The sequence below is a fragment of the Sceloporus undulatus genome, chromosome 1, assembly GCF_019175285.1.
Source record: "Sceloporus undulatus isolate JIND9_A2432 ecotype Alabama chromosome 1, SceUnd_v1.1, whole genome shotgun sequence".
Taxonomy (NCBI): domain Eukaryota; kingdom Metazoa; phylum Chordata; class Lepidosauria; order Squamata; family Phrynosomatidae; genus Sceloporus; species Sceloporus undulatus.
Window position 1 is genome coordinate 364,628,525 of NC_056522.1, and position 12,033 is coordinate 364,640,557.

Below are 12,033 nucleotides of genomic sequence, written 5' to 3' on the forward strand. Positions count from 1 at the left end.
ATGCTGCCAGTAAAGCTAATAAGAAACTATGGTAAATTCCTTTTTTAAAAAAATATTTAATAATTGTTTTCTCATGAAATTAGGTGAAAAAGTATGTGGAGAAAACCAAATGTTTATTGTGCCAAACATTTTTGAACCGTAATTCCTTATATTTTTCTTTCATGCAGGTGAGGGCATTTCTTCAGAGCCCAATGGAAGGGATTGTGCTTGAGACCTACGGAAGTGGGAATGCCCCTAATAATCGTCCCGATTTGCTAGCTGAACTGAAGAAAGCAACTGATCGCCAGGTGGTGATTCTGAATTGCACCCAGTGCCTGCGAGGAACTGTTTCTGTAGTTTATGCTACAGGAAAGGTGAGAGGAATGTTGTGGTTTTAACTGTATTTTTAGCGTTAAGCTTACATGCCTACTCACTGTGTTGTTTTGGGAAGTAAATTTGCTTACTTAAAAGACATACTAATTCATGTTCCAATTTTCTTCATTGTATACAGACTCTTATGGATGCAGGTGTAATTCCAGGAGCGGATATGACACCAGAAGCTGCCCTTGCCAAACTGTCCTATGTTCTGAGCAAACCTGGACTTTCCTTGGTTGAGAAGAGAAAGGTAAAATGGCTTCATGCTCTGAACTTTTAAAAGTTCAGTTCTTTTTCTTGGGTTATCCTGTGATTTAGTGCAAGACCAGGAGTGCTGGAACAAAGCTTTAAAAAGTTATTTTTTGGACTTCTTGTTGCTGCTGTGTGCCTTCAGGTTGTTTCCGACTTATGGCAATCCTAAGGTGAACCTTTCATGGGGTTTTCTTGGAAGACTTTTCCAGAGTCACATTCCTAGTAATTCCCGAGGATTCTGGGAGTAAGCATTCCCCAAAAGAAATTTATCAAAGTTCTATTTAGAAAGTAGAAAACCATCTTGCACAAATATTTATATATTCTTGTCATGGCATTGTCTGTACTAACTCCACATTGTCTTGAAATTCCTTCATTTGCTTGGTGGTGTATTGGGATTGCGTCTCTTGCGCCCCCCACAACTATATTCAAAGGAAACCTTTGGTGTTATAAATTCAAATGTGAAAATGAAACATATTGAGAATATTTGTTCTTGTTATGCATTGATTGATCAGGGAACTAGAGATAAAATTGCTCTTGAATAAAAGTTGCATTTGGCCTGAAACATGAAGTGGGACTGGGTTTTGCCCTTCCTAAATGTCACATGAAAACATGCAACAGCAAATTAGTAACCGACTTGCCTAGAAAAGGACAAAGTATGGAAAAATGAAATTTGTGGACTACAGCTCCTTGAGTCCCTGGGAGTTAGTTGACCGGGGATTCTAAATGATGAAGTCATCAATAGCAACACTTCCAAAATTTAGAAAGGAATAATTTAATATTCCCAGCTCTCACACCTGCAGTCTTATCTTTTCTCCACCTTTTCTTTTAAAGGCATGCCTATACAGTACTAAGCCTGGGGTAGCTTTCCTTCCCACAGTAATCTTTTCCTTTCTTTAACTCTGTAAAGCCATGTTTCCAAATAGTTATCACAGTGATCTATATTCTCAAAGTCTCTCTCTTAACTAAACAGTTCTGTATTGCAGAAACAGTAAAGCCATAACCTAAGGAGTTTTGTTATGTTCAAAACTAGCATGCCTGGAGCAGTACTTTTAATGTTTCTTTTTGATAACTTGTTCCCCTGCATCATACCAGAATCTTTTTCTGCCTGCCCCTTCCAAGTATTGGAATTGCTTAATGAGACATCAGGATTATATTAGGGCCAACGTTTTGGGCTGAGGTCTGGGAGCCACAATACACAGGACCTCCAATCAACAATGTGGTCTTAACACATAGTGTGCTTTTAAATAAACTTCATATAAATGTGTTAGGTGTGTTGAGCAGTGAAGCTTCAGTTATGCCTACCGTTTTCTTTCCCCCAGACTGTTCCTCAGAAGCATGCTGGGAAAATGAAGATGGCAGGCATGACTGAAGCTTCACTTCATAGTGTAAGATTAAAAATGGAAATAAGTTACAACCATTGCTGCTACATTGTAAGCAGCTGAGGGAAACATGATGATGTAGTGAAAAGAAACTAAGTTGGACCTTTTTGTTCTTTCTTTGGAAAACTCCCCCCCCACACACACACTTTTTACAGAGGCTTTTTGGGCTGCTCTGCATACCAGATAATTTTCTCTCAAGCATTTATTTATTTATATTAAAGAGATATAACTGTTTGCTCCTTTCCTGCTACTTGATGATAGTGTAAAGTGTGTGGCTTACATGACAGAGCAAAAGAAAGCCACGATAATTGGAGGTCTGTGAAACTGGAGGGCTAGCAGGGTGGTTCTGGGCTGGCTGGGGTAGAAAACATCTTGACCATCATTCTCACTCCATAGCAGGTTAAACCCCCTGTTATTTTACAGTCACCCCTTCTTATCCATGGCTTTTCTCCATCGATTCAAGCATCCATGGTTTGAAAATATTTTTAAAAAGTATGAATTCCAAATAGCAAGCCTTGCTTTTCCATTTTATATAAGGGACACCATTTTTCTCTGCCATTGTATTTAATGGGACTTGAGCATCCATGGATTTTATTATTCACGGGGGATCCTGGAACCAAACCCCAGCAGAAACAAGGTCCCACTGTAATTTTTCACCATTGGCCACATTGACTAAAACTTCTGGAAGTTGGAATCCACAGTGTTTACTGGCTCCCCGTCCCTGCACCAAAGGTGGAATGAATCTGTTTAAGACTCAGCCTTATGTACCCTCCCTTCTACTGTTTTCTTCCCGCACTGTTTGATTTTGGTTCACAAAATCTCAGCTGCTTGAACATGAATCAGTAGTCATGGTTTATAACTAACACTAGTTGGTTTAACAAGCCTGGGTCATCACTCAAAGTCTGAAGTTGGTTTGTTCTGATTCTGTAAACATTTAAGATTTAGCAGAGCTCAGAAAAGTTACATATTTAGACTACAACTCTAAGAATCCCCCAGCAAGGAGGGACAACATCTGGTATATACAGATGAAATGACTTCATAGTTTTAATTTCTATCTTGGATATACTTCCAAAATTGTTTGTTTATTTTTGTTCCAATTTAGATGTTGAGTGAGAACCTGAGAGGAGAGATGACTGTTGTGCCCATTGGAACCAAGATCACCCTCAAAGATAGCAAGTTTATTCAAGAGATTGCAAAATATCTCTTTATCAGCTGCAAGGAGGTACTTGTTCTAATGGGATGTGTTTAAATAGAAAGGGCATTGCAAAAGCTAAACAGCTGTATAGAACTGGGTTCATCTGCTAATGCAATAGATCCTGCTAGCATGACAAATTTCCCTTCTACCCTGAATAGATGTCAGATCTCCTCCAGAAAATTGGGAGGATTGGGGCAAGGCTACAGGGAAGAAGAGAGGTGGAGAGAACGTGTCATCACAAAAGCAGAATTCCACTGGTACAACTTTGGGTAGCATCTAGAACCTAATAGAGCCCAGGGAATAGTTCATTATAGAATGCAGGACATTCTATAGGCTGTGTAATAATTTTCTGCTGGTAGGCATGAATACAACTGTTTTTAGATGTTTTTGCTCCCCAAGCTTCCTAATTCATATATTTTATTTACTTATTTAGATTGTTTTTGAAAATGCAGCATTTAAGACAGGTTAAAGCAAGACCATTCAAAAGGACTTTTGAAATGTTGAATAAACAAATGCATGTAAAGATTGCTGCAACAACTTAAATATAGGATTAGAAGAAAGTGAATCTGTTTTCGTAGAACTGTATGGGGTTAAAAAAATCTAGTCCAAAACCTTGTTACAGGATATCCTGTAATTTGTGTATGAAAGTTGTTTCAGAAAGTGCCTGCAGAACAACCTTCTCTGGGTCCCTCGTGCAAACAAGTTGGGCTATATGAAGGCATTATTAAGTTGGATTATGGCAAAGATACATATGCACACAAATACTAATAATTCCTTCTGCTTTCTCAGGAACTTGAAGCTGTTAGGGATGCTTTGACTCCTCCTTTGGCTTGTGTGGCTGCAAAAAATGGTGATTTGGAGGCCCTAAAAGCCTTACAGAGTATGGTAAAAACCTCTTATTTAGTGTATTTTATACAATCACCTGGATTAAGGGAACGCATAAACTTCACCTACTGTCATTGTCCAAAGTTCATCCTCCCTGGTGGCTGTATGTAGTTGTGAGGGGTGAATAAAAATTCAAGGAGGTCTCCCAGTGTGCCAAGTATGGGGAATTTAGAGCCCTTCAGAAGCTGCTGAGTAATTGACTTGTCTCATAGTCCCAGTCATTGGCCAGACTAGCAGGGGCCGATGAAAATTGCAGTCTAATAGCATTAGTCATAAATTCTTCACCCCTGCATTTGTTAAATGGCCAAAACAGCTACCCTTGCATGTTTAATAATAAATAAATAAAACACATCTGCCTGGTGCCCAAAGAAGTAATTTCAACACCGTTAATCAAATAGGCCCTTTGGTCACCCAAAGGCAGATCTCTGGATCCAAGCCAGGAACCTGAGATTGAATCATAGAATCATAGAGTTGGAAGAGATCTCAAGGGCCATCCAGTCCAACCCCCTACCATGCAGGAATACATAATCCAGGCACCCCTGACAGATGGCCACCCAGCCTCTGTTTAAAAACCTCCTAAGAAGGAGACTTCACCACACCCCAAATTCCACTGTGAAACAGCTCGTACTGTCAGGAAGTTCTTCCTAATGTTGAGGTGGAATCTCTTTTCCTGTAGTTTGCATTCATTGGCTCCATACAGACAGGCCAAAATAAAGCTGCTTCGGGACACTTTGAAGGTATGCTGTTTAAATGCTGCATGCGTCCTAAGAATCCGGAAGCCACACCAAAGCCATGATCTAGTCCTAAGGACTGGAGCACAGCTTTGGCACAGCTTCCGGACTCTTAGGACGCATGCAACATTTAAACAGCATACCTTCAAAGTGTCCTGAAGCAGCTTTATTTTGGCAGTCTGTATGGGGCCATTGTTCCATGTCCTAGGGGCTCGACAGACTGCCCCAAAGGGTGTGCTCGAGCCACCTATTTTTGCTCCTGAGAGACGCCGCAGCAGCCAAACTGCACGGTGTCCCTCCGCACCAAAAAGAACCCGGAAAAACCAGGTACTTTTAGGTGCACGTGGCCAACGCAATGAGTGCACCATTGGCACACTGTTGTGTGTTGATGACGTGAGAGAGGCACCGTGATGTGTGTATCTTGCGCTGCACGTGCGTCATCACGGCAGCCCCCATGTGGACAGGAGGCTGCCATGATGGCAGCATCCGTATGGACTAGGGTTTGGGAGTGTGTGGTCGCTGCATGCTCCCAAACAGTAGAATTGGCGCCAGGATGGCACTTCCTGCCCATTTGTACCGGGCTCTAGTCTCTGGAACAGCAGAAAAGAAGCTTGCTCCATCCTCAATATGACATCCCTTGAAATATTTATACAGAGCTATCATATCACCTCTTAATGGTCTCTTCTCAAGGCTAAACATACCCAGCTCCCTAAGTTGCTCCTCATAGGGCATGGTTTCCAGACCCTTCACCATTTTGGTTGCCCTTCTCTGGATACACTCCAGCTTGTCAACATCCTTTTTGAATTGAATATTCTATGTGTTCATTCGATTTGAAGATGGTTTCTCATACTCGCAATTTCTACAGGCCTCAGCTGTCCTCATGCAGAAAGTAGTCTCAGGAGACCATTCTCCATTAATCTGAGAGAGTAGACATAGGAGGAGGTGATCTCTTATTTGTACCAGCTATAACAAACTTGAACAGGTTATGGTATGCTGATGGGACTACTGTTAGATATATGATTTACATTTTTAAAGATGCTTCTTTTAAACCATCTCATTGCAGGGTGGAAACCTGAGTTCTGGGGATTATGATGGCCGCACTCCTCTTCATATTGCATGCTGTGAAGGCAATTTGGACATAGTCACACACCTGTTACAGTCTGGTGCAACTGTGTATGCAAAAGACCATCTGGGAGCCACTCCTCTGCTGAATGCTATCAAGTTCAGGTATTTTTTAAATTGCAATTTATATCAAAATCTCTGATGTATACAACCTGTTCCATAGTTTCAAAACCCAGATATTTTGTTTGGGGGTGATTTTTGAATAGATGGTGTTGTGAATAGGAACATATTGTGCATGGGTGATGTTGTGAATGTCACCTTGGATCCTGTACGAGGAGAAAATGAGGGGGGGGTATAAATTAAATAAACTCTCTCTCTCTGTCTGTCTCTTTCTCTCTCTCTAATAAACTGTTATTATGCTCTTTTCCTTGGTAGAAATCTCTTGCAGAATAAAGTGTTTGCATAAGAACTAAGTATAACATGCAGTAGAGATGGAAAAATATTTCATTTTGTACAGTGTGTAGGAATAGGAAGGACAAAACACTTGTATTTCCTGTTCATTCTGCTATTTTGTCTCATCCAAATTATTTCTGGTTTTGTGAAAGCTAAGTATATTATTTATAGAATTTCTGATTACAAAAAGAAAATTAATTTTAAAGTAACTGCTAAAAACTATGAAGAATTTATACTCCCTGCGTTCTTGAAAATTTTTCTACTGTTGTGTTCTCCGAAGTGGCACCTTCCAGATGCTTTGGACTACAACCTCCACCAGCTGCAGTTAGTAGAGTCTTCCTGTCTGAACTGCTGAGGTGGTCTCAGAGGTGATATTAATATCCCCAAACCTATTGTGCTGCAGGAGTTTATCATTCATCAGGGCCAGCTCAGTACTTTAAGTAAAGGACTGGATGTGGACAAACAGACTGAGGCTTAACTGAGAGAAGACAGAAGTGCTTTTGGTCAGTAGGAAAGCCAGCCTGGGATTGGGATTTCAGCCTGTTCTGGATGGGATTGCACTCTGTCTGAAAGATCAGGTTCATAGTTCAGGGGTGATCTTAGACCCAGAGCTGCTCATGGAAAGCCAGGTTGCTGAGGTGGCCATGAATGCCTTCACCTAGTTTTGGCTGATGTGCCAGTTGCATTCTTTGTTGGAGAGGGCAGATCTGGCCACGGTGGTTCATGCCTTAATTACCTCTCGATTAGACTACTGCAATACAGTCTATTATCCCCTCTGTTGTAAGCCGCCCGGATCCCCAGTGATTGGGCAGCATATAAATAAATCCTATTATTATTATTATTATTATTATTATTATTATTATTACATAGGGCTACTCTTGAAATGTGTTCACAAGCTGCAACTAGTGTGCAGTGCAGAAGCTAGATTGGTGTCAGGTGTGCATTTTAGAGATCATATAATAACAGTCTTGCAGAAACTGCATTGGTTTCCAGTTTGCTTCCAAGTGTAGTTGAAGATACTGATGTTGACCTACAAAGCTCTAAATACCTTGGGATATCTGAGGGACAATCTCTTCCCCCATGAGTCTGCCAGAAACTTGAGATATTAAGAGGAGGACCTGTTGCATATCCCAGCACCTCATAAGGTTAGGTTGGTGGATACATAGTAACAGACGTACGGCTGCTAAACCATAGGTCAATCAAGCCTGTGACCTAAATCCAATTGCTTAGTCCTAAATTGGGTACTTCTGTTGAATCAGTGCATTGATTCAGCATGTTGTGATGATTTGAATGTTAGTTTAGGATTCTGTGAAACTAGGGTTCGAATCTCTGCTCAGCCTTGGAAACCTCCAGGTGACCTTGGACAAGTAACACTTTCTTGGCTTTAGAGGAAGGCAATGGCAACCAACTCTAAACCAATTTTGCCAACTCCCCCCTGCCCCTTGGTCAATCTTACGGTCTATAGAATCATAGAGTTGTGTAGTGGTTTGAATGCTGGACTACAACCCTGGAGACCAGAATTCAAACCACTGCTCAGCCATTGAAACTGACTGGTTTGCCTTGGGCAAGTTACACACTCTCTGCCTCAGAGGAAGGCAGTGGCAAATCACCTCTAAACAAATCATGCCAAGAAAATCCTGTGAGATAGGCTCACGTGAGAGTCGCCATAAATCGGAAATAACTTGAAGGCACACAGCAACAAGTCAGAAACAATCTGAAGACACATGACAACAAGAAGTCAGCACTTAGGAAGAGACTTAGGGAGCTGCGTATGTTTAGCCTGGAGAAGAGAAGGCTAAGAGGTGATATGATAGCTCTGTTTATATATTTGATGGGGTATCACATTGAGGATGGAACAAGCTTGTTTTCTGCAACTTCAGAATAGGACGTGAAACAGTGGATTCAAACTACAGGAAAAGAGATTCCACCTCAATATTAGGAAGAACTTCCTGATAGTAAGAACTGTTTGACACTGGAACATACTCCCTCAGAGAGTGGTGGAGTCTCCTTCTTTGGAGGTCTTTAAACAGAGGCTGGATGTCCAACTGTTGGCAGTGCTTTGATTGACTGTTTCTGCATGGCAGGGGATTGGACTGGATGTCCCTTGTAGTCTCTTCCAACTATGATTCTAGGTAAATCATTTCAATTCGCTGAATTTACTGCACAGTATTTGATACTAGCAAATAGAACTAATCTGTTCACAATCTGTTGCACCTAATGGATCATTTTATCTCTTGCAAAGTTATAGGACAAGTGACTCTGTCTTCTTAAGAGTTGGGCTGGATGCCTTAATAATTATTCTGGCTCTGGTTTTGGAAATGTTACTTTTTGTACTTGGGCAAGTTATACTAAAGACTTAATATTCTAAAGGCACCAAATTCCTTCAGATCTTGGAAACTAAGCAGGGTCGGCTCCAGTTAGTACTTGGAGGAGAGATTGCAAACGTATACCAGGTGCTGTAGGCTGGATTTCAGAGGAAGGAACTGACAAAACCACTTCTGAGTATTGGTTGCCTAAGAAATTCATAGAGTTATAACAGGTAATTTGAAGGTACACATGCGTAGACACACACATACACACTAGTTACTTATAGACTGCAACTTCCCAGTTCCTTAGCCCCATGGCTAGTACTGTGTAGTCCCTCCAAAAGTAACTTTCCCACAATCTATCCTGACCAGCCTACTTGGATTAGTATTTTGGACTGTGAGTAAGTGGCCTGACAGACAACTAACAATTTCTGTGACAGTGACGACCAGCCAAACAATTCAGATACAAGATAATTAGTCCAGAATCTCTTGAAATTCCTTAAAGCTGGTTAAACAAACTTGCTGCTGAACAAGCGGTGCTTGTCTAGCATACCTATGCAAGATGTTCCTGCAAGTGGCTATGTGTTTATGTGTGTTTTAACTGCCCAGTGACTGCCTGAGGAATTTCACATGAGTTTGTTATTCCGATTCTTTTGCTTTACCACTCCCATAAGAAACTCCTACTGGGATGCCTGATTTTTTAAAGCTGCCTAAAGGGGATTTAGAAGAAGAGAATTAAGCTGTGCTCTTGGTTCAGGCTAAGGCTGTTGTCTGGCTGTGAGCTAAACTGGTTGTTAACAGAGGCTGTAATACTAGCTTCAGGCCTACTCTGCCAACAGATTTCATTGCAAAGCTTAAGGAACGACTGGGCAACTGAGCACAGATAGAGCTAGTTAGGTGTTACTGCCACAAGTGCAATGGGATTACAAAGTTAATTCTACCCAAGAGGCCCTATAGAAATATTTTAGAAGTATTGTGGTTCATACATAGAACATACAAACATAAAAAGCTGTGCTGGAGAAAACTAGAGGCCTCTAGTTTTCTGTCTCAAGAGAAGCCAGCTATATACCTCTCAGTAGTCCACGAGCAGGAACATAAGAAGACCTTACTGCTGACTTTTCTCAACAATTGATATTCAGAGCTGCATTGCCTCTGGTACTGATGGGAATATATATCCTTCATGGATATATGAATAGCCCATCCAGCCACTGATAGTCTTGTCCTCCGTGAATTGTCCAATTTCCTTTTAAATTTGTCTAATCTGATGGTCATCACCACATCTTATAGCGTATTCTACATTTATAGTCCCTTGTGTACTATGTGAAGAGGTTCATCCTTTTATCTGATGTGAGTCTTCCTCTGTTGCCTTTCGTTGGATGATCCTGGTAGTATCAGAGGAAGGGCAGAAATGTACTGCCTACTCACTTTCTCCACACCATTCATACTTTTGATGTGTGTGTGGGTGTGGGAGGGTGATGGTTGTAGTGAAGGAAGGAACTCTGTGTTCATGCAGTTAGAAGTCCAAAGGACACTGCAGAAATAATCCAGTTTGAGACAGCTTTAACTGCCCTGGCTCAGTGCTAAGGAATCCTGGCAACTGTAGTTTATTCTGACATCAGAGCTCTCTGACAGAAGCAGCTAAATATCTCACACAACTAAAGTTCCCAGAGCCAGGGCAGTTAAAGCAGTTTCAAACTAGATTATTTCTGCAGTGTGTTTTGGACCAGAGACTCTGTCTCAGTTGTTCCCAACCTAATGCTTTGCAAATTTTTTGGACGGCAGCTCTAATTATTTTTAACTGGTTTGTTCAACTATAAAAATGTGGATACAAGTATAAAACATCAAGTTGGGGAAAAGGTGCTCTGTCTTGAAGGAGAATCGTCTTACACATAAATATCCTGGCTATATTGCAGTTATCAACATCAAAAATTGTTTAGCTCAATTGGTCTAAAATCTCTGATATTTCTGATTGTTATTGTTGTTATATACCTTCAAGACGATTTTGATGGATGGCAACGCTATCATAGGGTTTTCACGGGAAGATTTGTTCACAGTAGTGTTGCCGTTGCCTTCCTGCGAGGCTGAGAGTGTCTGATTTGTCCAAAGTCAACCATTGGTTTTCATGGCTGAACAGAGATTTGAACTCTGGGGCAAAACAGACTGCCCCTTTGCACTGGCTTAGGGGTGGCGTCAGAGTGCAACATTTAGACACCACACGCTCTGATGCCGCCCCCAAACTGGCATCACATCACCCACTCAACCATGCGGTGGACAGCTTTGTGGCGTTCCAATGGCATGGTATTTATACGCTGGACGCTACAGGAGTGCTATAAAGCTGCTGCAGCAGTGGAAAAGCTGGCTTTTTGTTAGCGCAGAAAGGAGCGACATTTTGCTCCTCCTTTTTGTGCCAGCAAAAAGCTGGGTTGGAGGCATGGCATGTGGTTGCTGCGGCCCCAACCCAGTTTTCAAGGGGGCAGCATCAAGCTGCCTCTTCAGGGCCTTCTTTGTCGGCCCTTTGTCTCCTGGATTCCTAATTCAGCCCTCAAACCACTACACAATGCCAACTTTCTGTTTCTAATAATAATATATCTTAATTAGAGGATGTAGGATTTGGCAAAATGCATCTGAACTGAACTGAAGTATCTGTTGCATAGACTATAGATATGCTGGATCATACATGTGATCATATAGTATAATGAGTTTCCTCTAGGAAATTTACTTCACCTAGGAAATCATGTTGTATCCAAATAGAAGAGACCCACTGAATTTATTAGGAACTTGGTCAGTAGGTTAACTCTAATCAGATTAAGAGTTAGATTTTAGTCTAACTAAATGTGTACTATAACCCATAACTATACAATGGGTCCCTGGTATCCATTGGGGCTTGGTTCCAAGACCACCTTGTGGATACCAAAATCTGTGTATACTCAAGTCCCATTAAATACAGTGGCATAGTAAAATGGTGTTGCTCATATAAAACAGCAAAATCAAGGCATGCTTTTGGAATTTATATTTGTTTTTAATATTTTCAAGCCATGGATGTTTGAATCCATGGATGTTTGAATCCCTGGATAAAGAGGTCTGACTATACAGTATAGTTATGACCAGTTTCCCACAATCCTTCCACCCCCTACAGATAAGTAGAAAGAACAGATTTACTTGGCTTATCTTCGTGTGTGTGTGTGTACAATAAAGGCTGCATGTACCGTCCTGAGATGCATCACACATTTAGTGTACTTCAGTATTTCTGACAGTGTGAATGAGCCTTCTAACAATTGTTCTGGAAAGCAAAATAAGTAGCCAATGAAGTTTATACAGAGTTTTGCTATTTCCACATATGGATACAGAAAACAAATGACAGTGTTATCTCTAATCTACAGCTTCTTCTAATTTTGATAATTTAAGGCCATGGAGAG

General features: G+C 41.1%; 1 protein-coding gene across 1 annotated transcript in view; it reads left to right on the forward strand.

The window, feature by feature from the left end:
* The window catches only part of LOC121936760 (60 kDa lysophospholipase-like), a 115,043-nt gene that overhangs the window by 58,494 nt on the left and 44,516 nt on the right, over positions 1–12,033 (forward strand). The window contains exons 8-12 of the mRNA XM_042479313.1: positions 168–353; positions 491–604; positions 3,088–3,207; positions 3,970–4,065; positions 5,860–6,023. Coding sequence (XP_042335247.1) covers positions 168–353; positions 491–604; positions 3,088–3,207; positions 3,970–4,065; positions 5,860–6,023 — 680 coding nt within the window. The remainder of the gene's footprint in view (positions 1–167; positions 354–490; positions 605–3,087; positions 3,208–3,969; positions 4,066–5,859; positions 6,024–12,033) is intronic.